General features: G+C 43.4%; 2 protein-coding genes across 4 annotated transcripts in view; one reads left to right on the top strand and one right to left on the bottom strand.

Annotated features, from left to right (window-relative positions):
* The window catches only part of poll (polymerase (DNA directed), lambda), a 31,535-nt gene extending 23,535 nt beyond the window's left edge, over positions 1-8,000 (bottom strand). The window contains exons 1-4 of one of the 2 annotated variants that reach the window (XM_041209027.1): positions 7,985-8,000; positions 5,643-5,801; positions 2,318-2,817; positions 150-458 (exon numbers count right to left, since the gene is read on the bottom strand). In XM_041209027.1, coding sequence (XP_041064961.1) covers positions 150-458; positions 2,318-2,817; positions 5,643-5,757 — 924 coding nt within the window. In that variant the 5' untranslated portion in view covers positions 5,758-5,801; positions 7,985-8,000. Of the gene's footprint in view, positions 1-149; positions 459-2,317; positions 2,818-5,642; positions 5,802-6,495; positions 6,555-7,984 lie in introns of those variants that run through there. The other variant, XM_041209026.1, reaches the window with a different exon arrangement.
* Positions 8,001-8,345: 345 nt separating this feature from the next.
* dpcd (deleted in primary ciliary dyskinesia homolog (mouse)) overlaps positions 8,346-22,061 on the top strand; it is a 29,135-nt gene continuing 15,419 nt past the window's right edge. Inside the window, exons 1-4 of one of the 2 annotated variants that reach the window (XM_041209876.1) lie at positions 8,346-8,468; positions 9,269-9,349; positions 14,963-15,087; positions 15,291-15,424. In XM_041209876.1, coding sequence (XP_041065810.1) covers positions 8,360-8,468; positions 9,269-9,349; positions 14,963-15,087; positions 15,291-15,424 — 449 coding nt within the window. In that variant the 5' untranslated portion in view covers positions 8,346-8,359. The remainder of the gene's footprint in view (positions 8,469-9,268; positions 9,350-14,962; positions 15,088-15,290; positions 15,425-22,061) is intronic. The other variant, XM_041209877.1, reaches the window with a different exon arrangement.

Here is a 22,061-nt window from a genome sequence, read left to right as displayed (position 1 = left end):
AACATGAGATCAAAGGATGGTAAAATCTGGCAAAGTGCAAAACGCTGGCACCAATCAGTTTCCTGGTGGGCGGTCAGGTTAAAATTACCCTCAGTGTAAATGGAAGTTCCTCTACTTGGGGAGAGAGGAAAAAAAGGCAGAGACTTTACCTGAAAGGAGGACACCGGCTTCTGGTAACTCTTCAGGGCGTTGATGGCCTTGGCGTATCCCAGCGCTCTCCACTTGTCACCTTGATGTGTGTATGCAGCTGCCAGCACCTCCAGCTTGTCTGTGATGGGCTTGTTGTGGTTTTGCTTCTTACTTTTGGACGATTGGGCACACACCCACTTGCCACTGACAACTGGTTCACTGGGATCAGACTCACTGGGCGAATGGCTGTTTCCGGACACCAAGGCTTGCAGGTCATGCTCGGAGACTCCGTCATCTTCAACATCACTTCTGTCTTCATCTTCAGATAACTAGGGAGACACCACAGTAAAAGGGGTGACTATTTCACCAACACATCACATTTAGAGATAGCTGCCTCCCAACACTCCTCATGGGTTCAGTTTGTAAATTTGTAAGAAAGACTTGCATTTCTATAGCACCTTTCACAACCTCAGGACACTCCAAAGTGCTTCACAGCAAAATAAGTACTTTTAAAGTATAGGAATTGTTGTCATGTAGGAAATATGGAAGCCAATTTGCACCCACAGCCAGATCCCATAAACAGCAAAATGACATTGACCAGAAAATCTGTTCTAGTGATGTACGTTGAGATAAAAGTTGCTCAGCATACCGAGAACTCATCTGCTCTTCTTCAAAACAGTGGCCATGGGGTCTTTTATGTCAATCTAACAGGGCAGAAGAGGCCTCAGTTTAATGTCTCAGCTCAAAGATGGCACTCTCTCAGTATTGCCTCTTCGACAGTGCAATATTCTCTCAGTACTGACCCCCTGAAATTGCAGTGTTTCCTCAGGACTGCCCCTCTGACAGTGCAGTGCTCCCCTAGTACTGCACTCCCTCAGTACTCCCTCTGACAGTGCGTCACTTCCTCAGTACTGGCCTCCTAACAGTGCAGCGCTCCCTTAGTACTGACTTTCCAACAGTGCAGTACTCTTTCAGTACTGACCTTCTGACAGTGTAGCCCTCCCTCAGCACTGACCCTCCGACAGTTCTAACCACTGGGAGTCGGAACCTTGGTTGATTCCCAAATAGCTCTCTCAATACTGCCACCTCCAACTGTGTAGTGTTCACCCAGTACTGCAATGGAAGTGTCAAATTGGATTATATGATCAGATTTCTGGAATGGGACTTAAAGCAATGTGACTCAGAGTTGAAAGCACTACCCATTGAGGCACAGCTAAAACTACATACCACACAGGGGACTGTTCCATCTCATCATGCCTCACTGACGCATATAAAAGGGACAATAGGCAAGTGTTTTATTTAAAATCAATTTTCAAAAGGGGCTTGGAATGGGCAATCAGCATCCCCACCTGAGACAGGTTGTTATCAGTATTTAAGATGGGGTCCTAAGTTGATCATAGAATCAATGCAATGTTTGAGTGCTAGCGGGAATGCTAGTTAGCCCCTTCTAAAAACTACAGAGGCAGCAGCCTGTGCCTCCTCATATCTGTGACCCCCTGCCCCTCCCCAGGGTTACCCTGCGACCCCACCCCCCAAACCCGTTTGTGGCTGAGTTAAATGACCACTGCAGGGCAGTAGCTCTTGTGCTGCTGCAACTGGCCACAGTGGAGAAAGGGGTTTTGGAATCAACTAAGGTTCCCACTCCCGATGGTTAATTTCCCTTGCGGAATGTTGATTCCCACTCTGGATGGATGATCGTTTTCCAGATGGTTGGTTCTCTATCCGGAATCTGGCTCCCACTCCAGAAGGCTCTCTACAATGACTCCTTTCAGAATATTTACTCACCTTGGCTCAGGATAGGGTTACCTCAGGTTAGGTGCCATGAAAAATGCACAGGTGGATACTTTGGAGAATCCTTCACAGAGTTGAAATAGACAACAACAATTTGCATTTATATAGTGCTTTCAATGTAATAACTCATCCTAAAATGCCTCACAGAACCGTTATCAGACACAATTTGACACCAAGACCCTTAAGCAGACATGAGGACAGATGGCCAAAAGCTTGGTCAAAGAGATAGGTTTAAAGAGGTCTTAAAGGAAGGGAAAGAGGTGGAAAGGTGGAGAGGTTTTGGGAGGGAATTCCATAGCTTGGGGAATGCACAAGAATGCACCGAATTTAGGGTTGCAGAGATCGAGGAGAATAGTAGGGCTGGAGAGCTTTGAAAAGGAGATGGGAGTTACTCTACCTGTGCTGCAGAGGCTTGTACTGTTTCACTGTTTTCCTCAGGTGTGGTCTCTCTTGGCTGCTCAGCAACCGGTTTTTCTGCCTCCGTACAGTTCAACTTGGCCTTTGACTGTCTCCCTGATTGACAGCTGATCTCTGTATTCCCTTGCTGACCCTCGCATCCTGACCCTTGAGCCTTTACCCGCTGTTCAGGCTGCAAGTATCTGTCTGGGATGAAGACACTGTAGCCCGCAGTGCTCAGAATTCTCTTCTCCGAGAGGCATAAACTGAGCCACGTAGCTTGCACCAGCTGAACGTTGGGAGGCAGCACCTCCAGCTTCAGAAGGCGAAAGGCACGTTCACAATCCATCCCATCATTGATGATCACGTGGGTAATGGCAGGGGAGAAAGCAAGGCTGACCTCTCCACCATTCCGTATAATCTGCTTCCGAAAGATTTCTGTCCGAGCCTTACCAATCCCTGCCTGGAGAATATACACTGTCAATCCACTCAACCAGGCCTCTGTTGAAATGAGATAAAGAAAAGGAAAGATGAGCTAATGTCAAATGCCATGTGGCAGAATGTGTTCTTGACCTTTGAAGGGAGATGGGACCATCCGTTCTTGATGTTACTTTGTGTGGAGGAGGCAAAATTGAATCTGTGGTGGTCGGGAGGGGTGGGGAAACAGAGGTGCATTTGGGGTGGGGGCGGTAGCTTACATGATTAGTGAGTCGATAACTAGAGGTCACAGATTTAAAATAATTAGCAAAAGAACTGGAAGGGAGATGAGGAGAGTGTTTTTCACACAGAGGATCATTACTATGTGGAAGGTACAACCTGAAAGTGAGGGGGAAGTAGATTCCACAGGAACTTTCAAAAGGCAATTGGATCTGTACTTGAAGAGTATATTATACAGGGCTAAGGGGAAAAAGCTGTGGGACCAAATTGAACAGTTTTTTCAAGAGACAGCACTGCATGATGGGCCGAATGGCCTCCATCTGTGCTGTATGATTCTATGATAACAAAGTGAGGAAACAGAAACATTCCTCTGACTTACCAGCAGAAACGTTAGGGGAGATCTGCAATTTAACATTTGCATTATGCCCAGTAACCAATTGTATGATACCACACAAGTTTTGTTTCTTTGCTATAATGGAGATTTTGGGAGTGTTTTGTAGCAGGGCTGTGGAGACTGTGTTGTCCACTGAACTCTTTCTGCATTGTTTCAAAAGGGAGGCTAAAATCGATTATTGAGTGTCACTGTTCAGCAGCAGGTCTGATCCCACTTCTTGATAGGATGGAATTCTGGATGGAATTGGGTGTAGGAGTTTGTGAAGAAAGGGAGAAGAACAGAACTCCAACGCTCCATCCTCAACCTCTCTCACTGCGAGGGTTATCCTATTCAGCAGCTTACTGCAATGCTGAGGGCATAGCATTATTGGAAGTGCCATCTTCCAGATGAGATGTTAAATCAGAACCTGCTTGTGTAAATCGACAGACTGAGGAAAAGCAGGGAGTTCGCCTGGTATCCTGGTCAACATTTCTCACTCAGCTAAATTCTACCAAAAGACAAATTAATAGGCCAACCACCACAATACTCTTTGTTTGGGATTTTTTTTTTATTCATTCACTGGATGTGGGCATTGCTGGCTAGGGCAGCATTTATTGCCCATCCCTAAATGGGATACAGGGGAAGTTGGTGAGTTGGATCCAAAATTGGCTCAGTGACTGGAAACAAAGGGTAATGGTCGATGGATGTTTTGGCGAATGGAAAGCGGTTTCCAGTGATGTTCCATAGGGCTCAGTGTTGGGGCCCTTGCAATTTGTTGTATTATTAATGGATGGACTTAAACGTAGGAGGCATGATAGGGAAATTTGCAGATGGCACAAAAAATGGCCGTGTAGTTGATAGTGAAAAGGATATCTGTTGTCTCCAGAATAATATCAATGGTTTGGTTGAGTGGGTGGAAAAGTGGCATATGGAATTCAATCCGGAAAAGTGTGAGGTCATGCATTTGGAGAGGGCAAACAATGCAAACGGGAGAATATTGAGAGGAGTTGAGGAAGTGACAGAGCTCAGAGTGCATGTCCAGAGGTCCTTGAAGGTGGCAGGACAAGTGGATAAGGTGGTAAAGAAAGCAATGCTTTCCTTTGTGGGATGAAGTATTGAATACAAAAGCAGGGATGTAATGACAGCCTTTTACAATGCTGCTTAAGCCACAGCTGGAATTTTGTGTACAGTTCTGGTCACCAAAGGACATAATTGCTCTGGTGGAAGAAGAGAGGAGATTTACAAGAATATTGCCAGAGCTTGAAAATTGCAGCTATGTGGAAAGATTGGATAGGCTAGGGTTGTTTTCCTTAGAACAGAGGAGGCAGAGGGGTGACCTAATTGAGGTGTACAAGATTATGAGGGGCCTATATAGGGTAGACAGGAAAGATCTGTTTCCCCTAACTGAGGAGTCAATTACCAGGGGGCACAGGTTTAAGGTGATTGGTGGAAGGATTAGAAGGGACATGAGGATAAACTCTTTCACCCAGAGGGTGGTGGCATCTGGAATTCACTGCCTAAATTGGTGGTTGAGGCTGAAAAGCTCAACTTATTTAAAAGGTACCTGGATCTGCCCCTGAAGTGCTGTAACCTGCAAGGCTACAGACCAGGTGCTGGAAAGTGGGATTAAAAATGAGCTGCTAGTTTCTTTTATCTCTTTTTTGGCTAGCGCAGACACAATGGACTGAAGGGCCTCTCTGCGCTGTAATTTCTCTATGGTTCTTGGGGTGGTGATGGTGAGCTGCTTTCTTGAACCACTGCAGTCCATGTGGTGTAGGTGCACCCACAGTGCTGTTGAGGAGGGAGTTCCAGGATTTTGGCCCAGAGACAGTGAAGGAACTGAGATATAGTTCCAAGTCAGGATAGTGTGTTGCTTCTCATGCAGGTGGTGGTGTTCCCATACATCTGCTGCCCTTGTTCTTCTAGGTGGATCTTTCTGTGCAGAAAATGACTTGTGTTTGCCTGCTTGGTTTGCATTGTGCCTTGACACGTTTCTGAAAGATATGTTAAAATGCTAAATAAATAAAGACTTGGAATTGTATAGTGCCTTTCATGATTTCAGGAAGACCAAAAGTGTTTTACAGCTAATGTATTGCTTTTGAAATGTAATCACTGTTGTAATGTAGGAAGCACAGCAGCCAACATGTGCACAGAAAGATCCAACAGCAATGTGATAATGACCAGATAATCTATAATAAATACACATCTCTCTTTCATTATTCATCTCCAGATTCTGCTTAGTTTCCATCTGTTCCAACATCTGCACTACAAGGGCGAAGGTCACAACTTGTTCTACCTTTACAGACTTCATCCGGCTTTGCTTTCTTCTGGGACACTCCGGCAGCTGCTAGCGGGGCGTCCTGTGCTCGTTTCACCTTCCGAAATGCCTTTACGATTCCCTGCAGCTCCATACGCTGCACGACTGACTCACAGTCTGGCTGAACTGTGAACCAACCTGTTCCAACAATCAAGATTTTACTTCCACACAAGAAAAAACTCAAATACCCCATGTTCACCTCCATTTTCTCATCTCTTCGCATCCTATCTAAAACGTGTCCAGAATTGGACAAAATACTTCAGCTGAGGCCTAACCCATGGTAATTGGTTTAGTATAGCTTCCTAATGCTTCAGGATTAAGGCATTTCCTACTTGCCAGAACTATGTAACCACCCCCCAGGAGAGGTTTAAAACAATATAAATATCCAACTAATTCCAGGAAAAGGAAATCTGGAAAATTCCTCTCCCAACTTCTTAAGGCAATCAAAATACACTAGGAGACCACACTGACCATGACACATGTTAGTTGGGTACCCGCCTGTTGTAAGACTTGATATCTGGTCTCATTTGATGATATTGAGCGAGTCAGCATTCACCAAATGAGCCAGGAACTTCTTCCATAGGTCTCATTTTTCTCTGGGAATTGAACCATTTAACATGTAACGGCATTCTACTCTCGGGTTACTTACAGCGTGACCTTCGGTCCTCCACAACATAACTAACTGAATTTAAAACGAAACCCTTCATTATTTTATAGACTGTGATTAAGTTTCCCCTATGTCTACATTTCTCAAAAGCGTACAGAGCCAGTTTTTTAAATCTATCTGGACTGCTAGGGTGTTTTAATCTGATGATCGCAGACAAATACTGACATGCACTTTTCAGCAGGAATCATAAAGACAAGTATTGAAATTCCTTGATGACTTTTCCCTTCTTTCTTCTGGGCTGATTCATTCTCCAGGTCACTGTGGAGCAGTGACTGTTAATCCTTTGTGTGTGGCTTTGTATTCATTATGAATTATGTTAATATTGGGCAACAGAACACTTCCGTTCAAGTGCCTAGTGTCAGCAGCAAACGCGTTCAGATGATCTATAGTGTGATTCGACACAGGGTAATGCTGCCTCCACTCAGCCTCAGCTCAAAAAAATACTCTCTAATACATCAGTATACCTTTTTTGTCATTTCCCACAATGGTCATCCCTCACAGCCACTCTGAATGAGACTGGGAGCATTGGTATCCACTCACTTTGTGCTGTGGCTTCAGGTTCAACAACAACTGTATTTAACTTTTCTGAAACTTTTTCATGCATTTATTCACTTTAGGTGTCAGCCATGGTTCAGTGGGTAGCACTCGCAACTGAGTCAGAAGGTTGTGGTTTCAAGCCCCAGTCCAGCGACTTGATCACAAATCTAAGCCAACCCTCTCATGGCAGTATTTGAGGGCATGCTGAACTGTTGGAGGTGCCATTTTTCAGATGAGACATCAGAACTGTTCTGTCATGAGCAAAATACTGATTTGGTGTTCTGCTGAAAGGTCATTGACCTGAAACATTAAATCCGTTTCTTTCTTTGCAGATGATGTCTGACCTGCTATTTCTAGCTCATTCTGTTTTGATCTGAGAATTTTAAAACAAAGTTTTAGTCACTCTTGTTTGCAGTTATCTGATTTTAGCCTGACTCCAGGTAATTGTTTTTGCTTTGGATTTCCAGCATCCGCAGTTTTTTTGTTTTTATAACTGTTCCTATTGTTAGGTGCAAGAAACAAACACACAATTAAATAAGTGGTTAATATAAAATAGACAAATTTTCACCCACAAACCCTCTTCTATTAGACTTTAAATTAAGTGACAGGCCAATCCCCATTGGGAGAGAAGCAGCTAATCAGGACCCCAATCCCACCCAAATCCTATTAGATAGAATCCTCTTGGTGATTAATGAACAAAGGAGGAAAGATTCACAAGAATTGTTCCAGGGATGAGGAAATTATGATGAAGCTAGATTGGGGAAGTTGGGACTGTTTTCCTTGGACGGCTGAGAGGAGATTAGATAGAGGTATTCAAAATCGTGAGGGGTCTGGACAGAGTAGACAGGGAGAAACTGTGAAAGGATCGAGAACGAGAGGGTGCAGATTTAAAGTAATTGGTGAAAGAAGCAAAAGCGACTTGAGGAAAATCTTCCTGGCGCAGCGAGTGTTTTGGTGGGGGTGGGGGTGGGGGGTGGTGCTCTGCAGTGCACTGCCTGAGAGGAGAGTGTGGTGGAAGCAGGTTCAACTGAGGGGTTCAGAAGAGAATTAGACGGTTCGGCGAAAAGGGAGATTGTGCAGGGTTGCGGGGGGGAATAGCCCTGAGGAAATTACTCACTCAGAGAGCCAGTACAGACGTGATGGGCTGAATGGCCTCCTGCGCTATAACGATTCTGTGATAATGAAACGACTTAATAACGAGAATTTTCCAGATTTTTAAACCCAGTTAAAGCGGCTGAAAATATTTAAACATCTGATCACTCACCCCGCGCCGGAAATGAATTTAAATACAGCCTGTCATTTCCGGCATGTTTTTTAAAAAAAAAATCAATGAACTAAACTGATGGAATAATATTTATCATTATTATTGATAATAAAAGAATATTTATAATCACCGCCGACACAATTGGATTTCCATTAAAACTTTGATTAAATCAGTGCAGTGACATCACTGCGGCCGCGGGTCACAGGGTCGATGGGCGGTGAGTGACGTATGGGCGGCCTACGGTTGTCATGGAGACCGGGCAGGTGCGGTAAGATGGCGGCGCAGAGTTGGCTGGAGAGACTGAGGGGAGCGAAGAAAACAGCGGTGGTGCAGGACGGTGAGCCCGGGGCCCAGAGGCCGTGGTCGGCGTCAGGGAAAGGGAGAGAGAGAAAGAGAGAGAGAGAGAGAGAGCGAGCGACTGAGTGGAAGCGTCGAGATGGAAAGAGCATGGGTCAGAGAGTTTAAACAGGCTGTTAGAGAAGGAGAGGTGTTGGTGCTTGGGAACGGTATAGGGTGCAAACTCTGTAAGCAATGTAATGTTAGAGTGTAATGGAGAGAAGAGTACAGATAAAGGGACTCGGTTGAGGCATCAGGAAATAAACTATTTCTTACAAATGCAGAAAGAATTGGTGGGGGGGGGGGGGGGGGTGGTGGGGGGAATGCGGGCGGTGGGTGTCATAGAACCAAAGAACACAATCTCAGGATAGCCATTTAGGACTTAGATGAGGAAGAAGTTCTTCAGAGGGTGGTGAATCTTTGAAATTCCCTGCTCCAGAAGGTGGTGGAAGTCACTGAGTGTCTTCAAGACTGAGATCGATGGATTTCTACATATTAAAGCATCAAGGGATACGGGGATAGTGCAGGAAAATGTTGAAGTAGATCATCAGCCGTGATCTCATTGAATGGTGGAGTGGACTTGAATGGCCTACTCCTGCTCCCATTTCTTATGTTCTTGCCATGGAATGTGTGCCAAGGTTGGGGTTGGCAGGCAATCAATAAAGTTTAAGATTTAATCTGTAACACTGATGATTGACAAAACGTATGTAATTTTGCAGCATGTGACCAAGTTGATTGTAATTCTGACTCCTGAGTGACTCTGATTGTATCTCTCTTTGTTACCCCCTCACCCCTGACAAGGTAAGAGGAAAGTACATTATTTGTTTCCAGATGGCAGTGAAATGGTAGAAGAGCATGAAGTCTCCAACGACCAACTCATGGGTAAGGACCACATCGCTTACTGCAGGCTTTAATTTCCTGTAACAGTATGTTGGTTAAAGGACTTGTTTTATATTTCTTTAGCAAACTATATTAATCAGCCATTAGGAATAAAAAAAAGCACATCAGAATAGAACAGAAGGAAATTTTGCATGAATTTTTTTTAAACTTGTCCTTAGGAGTTTGCTGTCAAGGGCAAGTCTGCAATTTTTTGGCCATCCCTAGCTGTCCCTATGGTGTTGATGGACCTTCTCTTTGAACCACTGTGTCCACAATGGTGTTGGCTGGGAAATTCCAAGATCCTAGTCCAGTGACAAAGAAATGGTAACAAATGCCCATGTCAGGATGGAGAGGAATTTGGAGGTGATGGTACTTCCACAATATTACTGTTCTTGGTGGGAGAAGTCACAGGGAGTGGACTGATGTTAAGGTAACTTGGAAAACATTGAGAATCCTAACACACTCATGATTTGACCGTTGTAGGTGATGGGTCAGCTTTGAAGGGGTCCGAAGGTGAGCTTTGTGTCACAAAGTATCCCGTATTAATATAGCTAGTCCTGTTTACCTCCTGGTCAGTGGGATCCCTGTGTTGTTGGATGGGGTGTTGGCAAACTCATTAATGATGATGCTGTTGAAAGTCGAAGGGTAATAGCCAAGATTTTGCCTGTTGCAGGTACATCCATGGCACAAATGTTAACTGCCACTTTTGTGCCCATGCCTGGTCCTGCCATAGGCCAGCAAGGACAACTTCTTTTTCTTCATTATCAGAAAAGTTATGATTGCAGCAGACCAACTGATTCTTAAGAAATGTGAGAATGTATGTTATTTTAAAATATTTTTGGGAATATTGTGGTGTTCTGTGGAAAAGGCTGTTTCTGTGTTTGTGTAGATTATTTAATTAAGCTGGGGCAAGGTTAATTGAAGATAGGTTGTCTGGATGGTTTAATACCTGAAAGGGTAGAGGTGTTAGGTCTGCGCATTTGTAATAAGATATTATAAGGAGTTTGAGATACAAGCGAATAGGTTGGATCCAATATTTGCATTTTTAGAAAGTCGAGAGTTTGTTTGAATATCAAAAGGAAGTCAGAGGTAATGAGAAACATGTTTCATCTTGTAGGAGTTCCATTGGTATATAGAAGCAGATATATTATATTTTATTGACCCAAAAGCAGAAACAAAATAGAAACATGAAAGATTTTATATTTGGAAGAGGTGTGAGAACAATGGAACCGATGAAAGGAGGAAAAAAGTATTTTTGGAGTTACTGTGGAGAACTTAAGGGAGCTGTTACTGTAGCTGTGGGCTATTAGTTGTGTGAGGAAGATCTGCAAACAGCACTAGGCTGGAAAATGATGTAGTTTGAATCAGCCAACTAGTCAAGCCAGAAAAGTCTTGGGTTACAATAAGCAGTCTTGCTGTGAAGTTTTGGATTGCCACAGTAGTCTGGGAGGGAGTTTGAGGCATGTGGTATGCCTTTATTAAAGCTACAGCAGTTTGCCTTGATTAATATTGCTGGACTTTTATAGTTAAACATCTATAATGGAGTGTTGCCTGGAAGGCGTTTACTTGTGAGTCTGACCAAATAAGGGAGTCTTTTGGGGGAATATTTTTAAAGACTAATTTTAACTGTGTAACTGTAATCTTGTGTGCTTAAGTTTTCTTTTCTTTTTGTTAATAAAACTTGTCAATTTTTAAAATCCCAGATGTTTTACAGAACTTCTTGCTGCTGAGATTAGTACGTTTTCTTGTTTTCAGAATACAAAAAAAAAGGTATGGCCTGTAAGCCAAGTTTCCCTATGGGATTTGGTTTGCACAGCAATTAACATCAGCTGTGGTCATAACAGTAAACAGCTCTGTTCCTGACCTTTTGATGGTGGGAAGGTAATTAGTGAAGAAGTTGAAGATAGATAGACCAAGGATCCTCACTTAAAAAGCGGTGATATTCTGGGGCTGTTGTTGACCTCTCAGGGCACCACCACCTCCAAGTGGCACAATGGACTGACTTGAACATATTTTGCCTGTCCCCTCACTGGGACAATATCTTGGAACACCCCGTTCCATTGTGGGAGCATCGTCACCACACAGACTGTCACAGTTCAAGAAGGCTCCCCATCACCCTGTCAGAATGGGCAGTAAACACCGTCACAAACAAAAACAAAAAATGCTGGAAAAACTCAGCAGGTCTGACAGCACCTGTGGAGAGAAAGACAGAGTTACCTTTTTGAGTCTGTATGACTCTTCAGAGCTAATGGGAAATAGAAATGTGGTGAAATATATACTGATTAAGGGGGGTGGAACAGGTGAAGCTGGATAGTAGGCTAGCAATAGGTGGAGGCAAAGGAGAAATTGCAAAAGATGTCATAAACAAAAGGTCAAAGGGTTGTTAATAGTGGTAGTACAGGCTTAGGGAGGTGCTAATTGTGACATTAAGAGTGGAAAGTAGAATGTGATAATGGCCGGACCAGGGTAAGCACTCTGGAAAGTGTCAGATGGCCCTAGTGGGGGTGGAGTGAGGGGAGGGGACGGTGGTGGGAAAAAAGATTGAAAATAAGCTAAAAGCTGGGGATAAAACAATGAATAAAAATGGAAATAAATTTTAAAAATAATGAAAATAAGTGGAAAACAAAATTTAAAAATAAAATCGAATATAGAAAAAAGAGGGATCAAAAAGGGTTGGGGATGGAGGAGAGAGTTCGTGGTCTGAAGTTGTTGAACTCAATGTTAATTCCAGAAAGCTGTAAAGTGCCTAATCGGAAGATCAGGTGCTATTTCTCCAGTTTGCGTTGAGCTTCACTGGAACATTGCAGCGGGCCAAGGATGGACATGTGGGCATGAGAGCAGGATGGTGGGTTGAAATGGCAAGCAACAGGAAGGTCTGGGTTATGCTTGCAGACAGACCGAAGGTGTTCCGCAAAGCAGTCACCTAGTCTGCGTTTGGTCTCTCCAGTGTAGAGGAGACCGCATTGGGAGCAGCGAATGCAGTAAACCACATTGAGGGAAGTGCAAGTGAAGCGCTGCTTCACATGAAAGCATTGTCTGGTTGTCTGGGCCCTTGGATGGTGAGGAGGGGGCAAGTAAAGGGGCAGGTGTTGCACCTTCTGCGATTGCATGGGAAGATGCTGGGAGGGGATTGAGGTGTTGCAGGTGATGGAGGAGTGGACCAGAGTGTCCCGGAGGGAATGGTCACGATGAATTGCCGTCGGTGGAGGGTGAAGGGAAGATGTGTTTGGTGGTGGCATCTTGCTGGAGTTGGCAAAAATGGCGGAAGCTGGTGGAGTGAAAAGTGAGGACAAGGGGGACCCTATCATGGTTCTGATAGGGAGATGAAGGTGTGAGGGTAGAGGCGCGGGAGACGGATCAGATACGGTTGAGGGCCCTGTCAACCACCGTGGGTGGAAAACCTCGGTTAAGGAAGAAGGAAGACACTGTTTTGAAAAGTGGCATCATCAGAACAGATGCAACACAGGCGAAGGAACTGAAAGAATGGGATGGAGTCCTTACAAGAAGCAGGGTGTGAGGAGCTGTAGTCAAGGTAGCTGTGGGAGTCAGTGGGCTTGTAATGAATATTGGTGAACAGGCTATCACCAGAAATTGAGACAGAGAAGTCAAAGAAGGGAGGGGAAATGTCGGAGATGGATCATGTGAAAGTGATGGAGAGGTGGAAATTGGAAGCAAAATTGATAAATTTTTCCAGGTCCAGACGAGAACATGAAGAGGCAGCGAAACAGTTAATGATGTACCGTAAAAAGAGTTGTGGGAGAGGGCCTGAGTAGGACTGGAACAAGAAATGTTCCACATACCCCATAAGGAGACAGGCATAACTGGGGCCCATGCCACACATTTTATTTGGAGGAATCCCCCACTATAAACACGGTCAACCTTGATGGCTACACTCTGACAAGATTTTTTTTTGGAAGAATCGTTTGTGCTGAGGTGTCAATTCACTCTTGTCTTTTCCCAGTGCTCAGGTCCGTGTGATTAAATTTGACAACATTTGGCAAACATTTTTTAACAATTAGATATTTTTGGGGTTTTTTTGTGATTTTTGGATTAGTGCTTAGGAAGGAAGCACTTCTGTTTTGGATATTTAGTGTCACTAAAGTTAAGTACAGCATGTGGTTAGATACAGAGTAAACATTTGAACATGTGAATTAGGAGCAGAAGTAGGCCACTCAGCCCATTGAGCCTGCATCGCCATTCAATAATATCATGGCTGATATGATTGTAACCTCAACTCTACATTCCCACCTACCCCTGATGACCTTTCATCTCCCGCTTGCTTATCAACAATCTATCTAGCTCTGCCTTAAAAATATTCAAAGACTGCTTCCACCACCTTTTGAGGAAGAGAGTTCCAAAGACAACCCAACAAGAGACACAATTTTTCCTCATCTCTGTACTAAATGGGGGACCCCTTATTTTTAAACAGTGGCCCCTAATACTAGATTCTCCCACAATAGGAAACACCCTCTTCATATCCAACCTGTCAAGACCCCTCAGGATCTTGATGTTTCAATCAAATCACCTCTTATTCTTCTAAACTCCAGTGGATACAAGCCTAGCCTGTCCAACCTTTTCCTCATAACACAACCTACCTAATCCAGGTATTAGTTTAGTAAGCCTTCTCTTAACTGCTTCCAATGCATTTACATCCTTCCTTAAATAAGGAGACCAATCGTACATAATAATCAAAATGTGGTTTGGGCTGACAAGTGGCAAGTAACATTTGTGCCACACAAGTGTCAGGCAATGACCATCTCCGCCAAGAGACAATCTAACCAATGCCCCTTGACATTCAATGGCATTACCATCACTGAATCCCCCACTTTCAACATCCTGGGGTTACCATTGACCAGAAACGGAACTGGACTAGTTATAATAACACTGTGGCTACAAGAGTAGGTCAGAGGCTAGGAATCCTGTGGTGAGTAACTCACCTCCTGACTCCCAAAGCCTGTCCACCTTCTACAAGGCACAGGAGTGTGTTGAAATACTCTCCATTTGCCTGAATGAGTGCAGCTCCAACAACACTCAAGAAGCTTGTCACCATCCAGGACAAAGCAAGCTGATTGATTAGCACCCCATCCACAATCATTCACTCCCTCCACCACTGACGCATAGTGGCAGCGCTGTGTACCATCTACAAGATGCACAGCAGAAACTCACCAAGACTCCTTCAACAGCACCTTCCAAAACCACAACCACTACAGTCTAGAAGGACAAGGGCAGCAGATACTTGGGAACACCACCACCTGGAAGTTCTCCTCCAAGCCACACACCATCCTGATTTGGAAATATATCACCGTTCCTTCACTGTCGCTGGGTCAGAATCCTGGAACTCCCTCCCTAACAGCATTGTGGGTGTACAACATGGACTGCAGCAATTCAAGAAAGCAGCTCACCACCACCTTCTCAAGGGCAATTGGGGATGAGCAATAAATGCTGGCCTAACCAACAAAGCCCACATCTCATGGACGAATATGAAAAAAAAAGCCTGTAAATACAGAGTTCTGTTTTTTTTTTAACAATTTGCAGGGTTCCTTAGGATGTTACATTCGGTATTTTGTATTTGTTGGTTTATATATCGATCACATTAAGGCTCTTTTATGCTCATAGTCAGAAAGTGGAGGCAGAAGAGTCAACTGGGATCCCGGGGACCGTGGCAGGTCGAGGTGGGGGAAACATTTCCTGGAGCAGTCGGGAGCCTAGAGCAGCAGCTGATACAGGAAAGCAGCAGCAATGTAAGTAGATTTAAACAAGAAACATAAATGACGTGGTTAAGTTCTATGGATTTAATTCCTTGGTGGATGAGTGCATACTTCTTATTGATTACTTACGTGACTGAGTTTGGTGCACTGATAGTTGACTTCTGACTTGACAAATATATTGTTATGATGTCTGCTAATAAGTTAACGCTTGTATATCATTTTAAAACTTATTGCAGCCTATTTTCACAAGGAAAGACACCAAGACGAGCTTCCAGTGGAGGATCCGAAATCTGCCGTACCCCAAAAATGTCTACAGTGCCACGATTGACCCAGACCAGAGATGTTGCATTGTGAGGACATCCAACAAAAAGTAATTTGTTTTAAAGTTCGGATGAAAGTTCTGTGCTTAGGGCTTTGTGTCCTCTTTGAGAAACCTCTGAACCAGTCGTATGTTTCCACATTTTCTCATTTTATTTTTAATTTTCCAATTTTTTTTTTTTTTTTTGTTTTCACTCAAGAGATTCCTTTCGTCAGTTCCTCCTCCTCCATCAAACCCTTGTTAGATGGTGCTGATCCTGATTGGTCACAGATTCCACAGGCACAGGCTCCTTTCCAAAGCTCATCCAATAGCCTGTTCTTCTTGTGAGCCCATTTGTGGAATTACTTGGAATATATGACACAGAAACCTGCATCTGACCCAACCAGTACTTGCCGATTATTTTTTGTTCCACTCGAGCCTCTTCCTGTTCTTCCTTGTATAACTCTACCAGAACAACCCTTCATTCCCTTCTCTCTTATGTGCTTTTATAGTTTGCCTTTAAATGCATCTACTATTTGTCCCAAATGTTCCCTGTGGTAGTGAGTTCCACATTCTCAGCATTCTCTCAGTAAAAATGTTTGTCCTGATGATTGTATTGATGGTCTCTAATTTTGTTCTTCCCCACACGTGGAAATGCTTTCTCTGTGTCTACTCTATCAGAACCTCTCTTCATTTTAAAGATTTCTATTCGGTCGAGGTGAGGTCATAAAAAATAGGAGCAGGAGTTAGCCATTCAGCCCATCGAATTGCTCCACCATTCACAAAGATCATGGCTGATCTAATTGTGGCCTTAACTGCACTTTCCTGCCTGTCCCCCATAACCCTTAAATCCATTGTCAATCAAAAGTCTTTTGTTCAGCCTTGAATATATTCAATGACCCAGCCTCCAGTATGCTCTGGAAGAGAATTCCAAAGACTAACTACTGAGAGAAGAAATTCCTCCTCAACTCCCTCTTGAATGGGTGACCCCTTATTCTTAAACTGTGTCCCCTAGTAGTAGATTTCCTCAGGAGGGGAAACATCCTCTCAACATCTACAATGTCAAGCCCCCTCAGTATCTTTTATGTTTCCATAAGACAATCTCTCATTCTTCTAAACTCATAGAAACATAGAAAGTAGGAGCAGGAGTCAGCCATTCGGCCCCTCGAGCCTGCTCTGCCATTCAATATGATCATGGCTATCCTCTATCTCAATGCCATACTCCCGCTTTCTCCCCATACCTCTTGACACCTTTAGTGCCTAGAAATCTATCTATTTCTTTCTTAAATATGTGCAGTGACTTGGCTTCTACAGCCTTCTGTGGTAGAGAATTCCACAAGTTCACCACCCTCTGAGTGAAGAAGTTTCTCCTCATCTTGGTCCTAAATGGCCTACCCTGTATCTTGAGACTGTCATTCCTTGTTCTAGAGCCTCCTCCCAACCCCCCGCCCCAGCCAGAGGAAACATCATCCCTGCATCCAGTCTGTTGAGCTCTGTCAGAATTTTATGTTTCAATGAGATCCCTTCCCTTCTAAACTCTAGTGAACACAGGCCCAGTCAACCCTCATACGACAATCCTGCCGTCCTAGGAATCAGTCTGGTGAAGCTTCACTGCACACCCTCAATGGCAAATATATTCTTTTAATAGGTAGGGAGACCAGAACTGCACACAATACTCCAGGTGTGGTCTCACCAAGACCCTGTACAGCTGCATAAGACATCCTTGCTCCTGTACTCAAGTCCTCTCGCAATGAAGGCCAACATGCCATTTGCCGCCTTAACTGCTTGCTGCACCTACATGCTTGTTTTTAGTGATTGTTTCAGATTCCTTTGTACACCATCGTTTCCCAATCTATCACTATTTAAATAATAATCTGCCATTCTGTTTTTCCTACAGAAGTGGATAACTTCACACTTATCCACGTTATACTGCATCTGCCATTTTATACTGCATCTGCCATGTATTTGCTCACTCACTCAACCTGTCTAAATCGCCTTGAAGCCTCTTTACATCCTCTTCATCTCTCACATTCCCACCAAGTTTTGTGTCATCAGCAAACTTGGAAATATTACATTTGGTTCCTTCATCCAAATCATTGTTATATATTGTGAATAGCTGGGACCCAAGCACTGATCCCTGCGGTACCCCACTAGTCACCACCTGCAACTCTGAAAAAGACCCATTTATTCCTACTCTCTACCTTTCCTGTCTGCTAACCAATTCTCAGTCCATGCTAATAAGTTACCCCCAATTCCATGTGCTTTAATTTTGCACACTAACCTCTTACATGGGACTTCATCAAAAGCTTTCTGAAAATCCAAATACGCCACATTCTCTGGTTCTCCCTTATCTATTCTGCTAGTTACATCCTCAAAAAAACTCCAACAGGTTTGTCAAATGTGATTTCCCTTTCATTAATCTAGGTTGACTGCCTAATCTTGCTGATATTTTCTAAGTGTCCTGTTGTCACATCCTTTATAATGGATTCCAGCATTTTCCCTACTCCTAATGTTAGGCTAACCAGTCTGTAATTTCTTGTTTTCTCCCTCCCTCCTATTTTAAATAGTGGGGTTACATCTGTCACCTTCCAATCTGCCAGGATTGCTCCAGAATCTACAGAATTTTGGAAGCTAGAACCATAAAAAACTTACCGTGCAGAAAGAGGCCATTCAGCCCATCATGTCTGCGCTGGCCAAAAAGAGAAAAAAGGAGAAAACGAAACTAGTTGCTCATTTTAATCCCATTTTCCAGCACCTGATCCATAGCCTTGCAGGTTACAGCAGTTCAGATTCAGAGCTAAATGAGTTTAAATGAGTTGAGCGTTTCAGCCTCAACCACCAGTCTGTCATCATAGTTGTAATTTTCGAGCCCTGGCAACATTCTTGTAAATCTCCTCTGCACTCTCTTCAGAGCAATTATGTCCTTCCTGTAATGTGGTGACCAGAACTGTACACAAAATTCCAGCTGTGGCCTAACCAGCTCCATCATTACAATGAAGAGTTCTGATGAAGAATCATATGGACTAGAAATGTTAACTGTGTTCCTCTCCACAGATGCTGTCAGACCTGCTGAGTTTTTCCAGCTATTTTTGTCTTTGTTTCAGATTTCCAGCATCAGCAGTATTTTGCTTTTATCCATCATTACATCCCTGCTTTTGTATTCAATACGTTGCTCAACAAAGGAAAGTATTTCAAACGCTTTCTTGACCACCTTGTTCATCTGCCCTGCCACCTTCAAGGACCTGTGGACATGCATCTCAATGTCTCTCACTTCCTCAACCCCTCTTAGTAATTTCCCAATTATTGAATATTTCCTTTCTTTGTTTGCCCTCCCCAACTACTTTATCTCACACTTTTCCAGATTGAATTCCATTTGCCACTTCTCCGTCCCCTCAACCAAACCATTGATGTCATTCTGGAGTTGACAGCTGTCCTCTTCACTATCAACTACATGGCCAATTTTTGTGTTACCTGCAAGATGACAACCAACACATCCATGATTTGTGTATTTGTACTCCCAGATTCCTTTGCTCTTCTTAGATTCTTATTTGCTAAGTGATATGTGACCTCATTTTATCACCAAAATATAATACTTCACATTAATCAATGTTGAAATTTATTTGCCATATGCCCGTTCCACAAATGGCTAACCACAGGTTGTTGGAGTATGTTGGTCCTGAGGACCGAAGCTAAGCTTGTCTGTCTTCCCAAGCAATTTACGTTTACAGATACATTCTCACGTTCATGCTCACACTTATTCGACCTCGTGTCCTACTTTGCCGTTCTGAGATTTGTCAAGCCATCATTGTGGAACGCAGGACTGTCCAAGTCCATGAAACCAACTGTCACACTAATCAATGCAGTTACCTATCGAGGAGCTTGAATTACATTTTTGAAAAATACATATTTTTTTAAAAATCAGGATACACTGTTCCAACTGGGCTGCCTACCTCAACCCTTACCACCTCCTTGAAACATTCAATCAGGTTAGTGAGAAATATCTTCTTTCTCTGAAGCCACACTCAGACTCTTTAACTCTTCCTGTGTCAAGGTGGTTATGCAGTGTATCTCTAATGGTTTCTTCTTGCAAGCTGCTTATAGTCCAAGTCAAGCTAACAGACCTGCAATTTCCTGATTCTGTCTTGTTGTCCTTTTTAAATATTGGCACCACATGTGGGCCCCTCCTGTCCATAAGAACAGTCCTAAACCCCAGCAAATTGTTGACTATCTCAGTACTGTCCCCATTTCTTTGAACATCCTTGGGTGAACGGCATCACGACTAGCAGCCTGATATGTTTTGAGAATCCTCGATCTGGGCCAGGACCATATCCACGTCCACTTGGATAAGTGCAACTTTAGCATCAACCCTGCGATATATTCTTGGTAACTCAAAATAGTTTTCTGTAATAATGCAAAGTTGCTACATGCTGGGAGTCTATCTGAATCTGCCCTGAGGAATCCTTCCATAGCCCTAGAATGTCATGTTGGTCTCTGACTCCTAACAGCTGAAAAATCCCTTGCTAATACTACCCCAGCTGGCCACCATCATCATCTTCAATGTCCTTCTAGCCGATCTGCTTATACAGTTTTCTTTGCCGTTAGCTAAGATTGACTCCTCACCATGCTCTCTTGAGACCTAAATCATTAAGCCACTGCTTGAGTATAATTTGCACACGATCCACTGACCAATCTAGTTTTGCTTTACCATGCACCCATTTTTTTGTTTTTTTACAAATCTATGGACATGTATGGCCTCCTTTGGAAGGATCTACAAGTGACTCTTCCTCACAAACAGAAATAAACAGGAGACAGGGATATTCTATTAGAACATTTGCCTTTTTAAAAGGGAGAGAAATTGTCTTGGGATCTTTCATATTCACCTGAGAACGCAGATGGGGCTTCAGTTTAATGTCTTGCCTGAAAGTTGATACCGCTGACATTGCGGCACTCTATCAGTACCGCACTGGAATGCAGGCAGTCACAGAGGATGTCATCCATCCTCACAACTATCATTCATCCTACACAATTGCCATATTCCTGGAATTTAGAAGATTAGGGGATGATTATATCAAAGTTTTGAAGATATCAAGGGGAACAGGCAAGGTCGATGGAGAGAAACTATTTTTGCTGGCTGGGGAGACTTAAGACTAGAGGGCAATTAGAGCCACACTTTTCAGGAGTGAAATCAGGAAATACTTCTACATACAAAGGGTGGTAGAAGTCTAGAACTCTCTTCACAAACAGCAATTGACACTAGTTCAATTGTTAATTCTAAATTTGGATTGTTCAATTTTTGTTATCCAAAGATATTAAGGGACAGGAGACAAAGGTGGGTATATGAAGTTAGGCCGCAGATCAGCCATGATCTTGTTGAATGGCAGAACCAGCACAAGGAGCTAAATGGCCTACTCCTGTTTATTACTTCATAACTTTGCTTAGGGCTGTTTCATTGCTGTGGGTGGAGTAGAAATCTAATTGGAAGGATTAAACGGAGTTGAAGGAGAGTGGGCAAATATTTGGGAGGCTCAAAGACTTGAAAGAGGGAAAAAAAGTTGGCAATAGGGTGAGTTTGCAAGGACAGAGGAGTCGATAAAAGGTGTGGTTTTCACGGAAGGCCTAAAGATGCTTTTTTGAATGGGAATAGGACGGTGCTCAAGGAGAGGGAACTTACCTACAATGTCAGCTTGTATGACGTCAGGAACGAAGTTAGGTAGTCAACAATAATTTTCCTTTTAAAATTTAGTTGTGTGTGAGCAGTTTTCCAGTGCACAATCTCTTTAAATTCTTTTGAGTGGCTGTGCATTTCCATATTCTTCATAGAACAGGGTCTATGCACTACTTTCCAGGCATCCATGCAGCTTAATGGGAATATTGTTCAACAGTTTAGTGACATTGAAGTCATGGGAGCAGGAGTTGGGTCTCACTGAGCATAGGGAAAGGTGAAAAATTAGATGGGGGTCCAGTGCTTGGGCCAGGGGAGAGGAGGGAGTCCTAAAGTGATGTTTTACTTGTTGAGGCCGTTAGTGGGGGATATGGGGTGGTGGGGTTGCTGGCAGAGAAGCAGCCAGCTTCTAACTTGGTGACACTGAAGTCCATGAGCACTTCATACTTATTTTTGGAGATTAGGGTGGATGGGTTTTAGCTAATACTTGATAAGGGAGGAAAGAAGCTGGGGTAATCTTTGCTCTCCAAGATTATGCGAAATTAGTGAGCGATCTTTGCAGAGAAAGGCCTGATGTGCTCCAGTCAGATTTGGATTTTCACAACAGCAAAGCAGGAGAATTGTTTGCTTCATAAACCTTTCTATTAACATGCACTCTAGTGTATGTATCTCTTGATCTATTTAGACATTATTTTAAGTAGGGCGTACACTACTTATACACAACCTTGCTACTTTTTACTGGAAAGATGAAAGCCATGGTCTTTGGCCTCCAATTCACTCCTAAGCATCTGACTGAAATAAACTGTACAGACATGACATTTGGTTGACTCAACTGTGATTCCAACCTCATCACAAAGACCACCTTTTCTTTATTCATTCAGGGGTTGTGGACTCTGATGGCAAGGCAAGCATTTATTGCCCATCCCTAATTGCCCTTGAAAAGGTGGTGGAGAGCTGCCTTCTTGAACTGCTACAGTCCATGTGGTGTAGATACACCCACAGTGTTGTTGGGGGGGTGGGGGGGGGAGAAGTTCCAGGAATTTGACC

The sequence above is a fragment of the Carcharodon carcharias genome, chromosome 17, assembly GCF_017639515.1.
Source record: "Carcharodon carcharias isolate sCarCar2 chromosome 17, sCarCar2.pri, whole genome shotgun sequence".
NCBI classification, from domain to species: domain Eukaryota; kingdom Metazoa; phylum Chordata; class Chondrichthyes; order Lamniformes; family Lamnidae; genus Carcharodon; species Carcharodon carcharias.
This window is presented reverse-complemented; position numbering and strand designations above follow the sequence as displayed.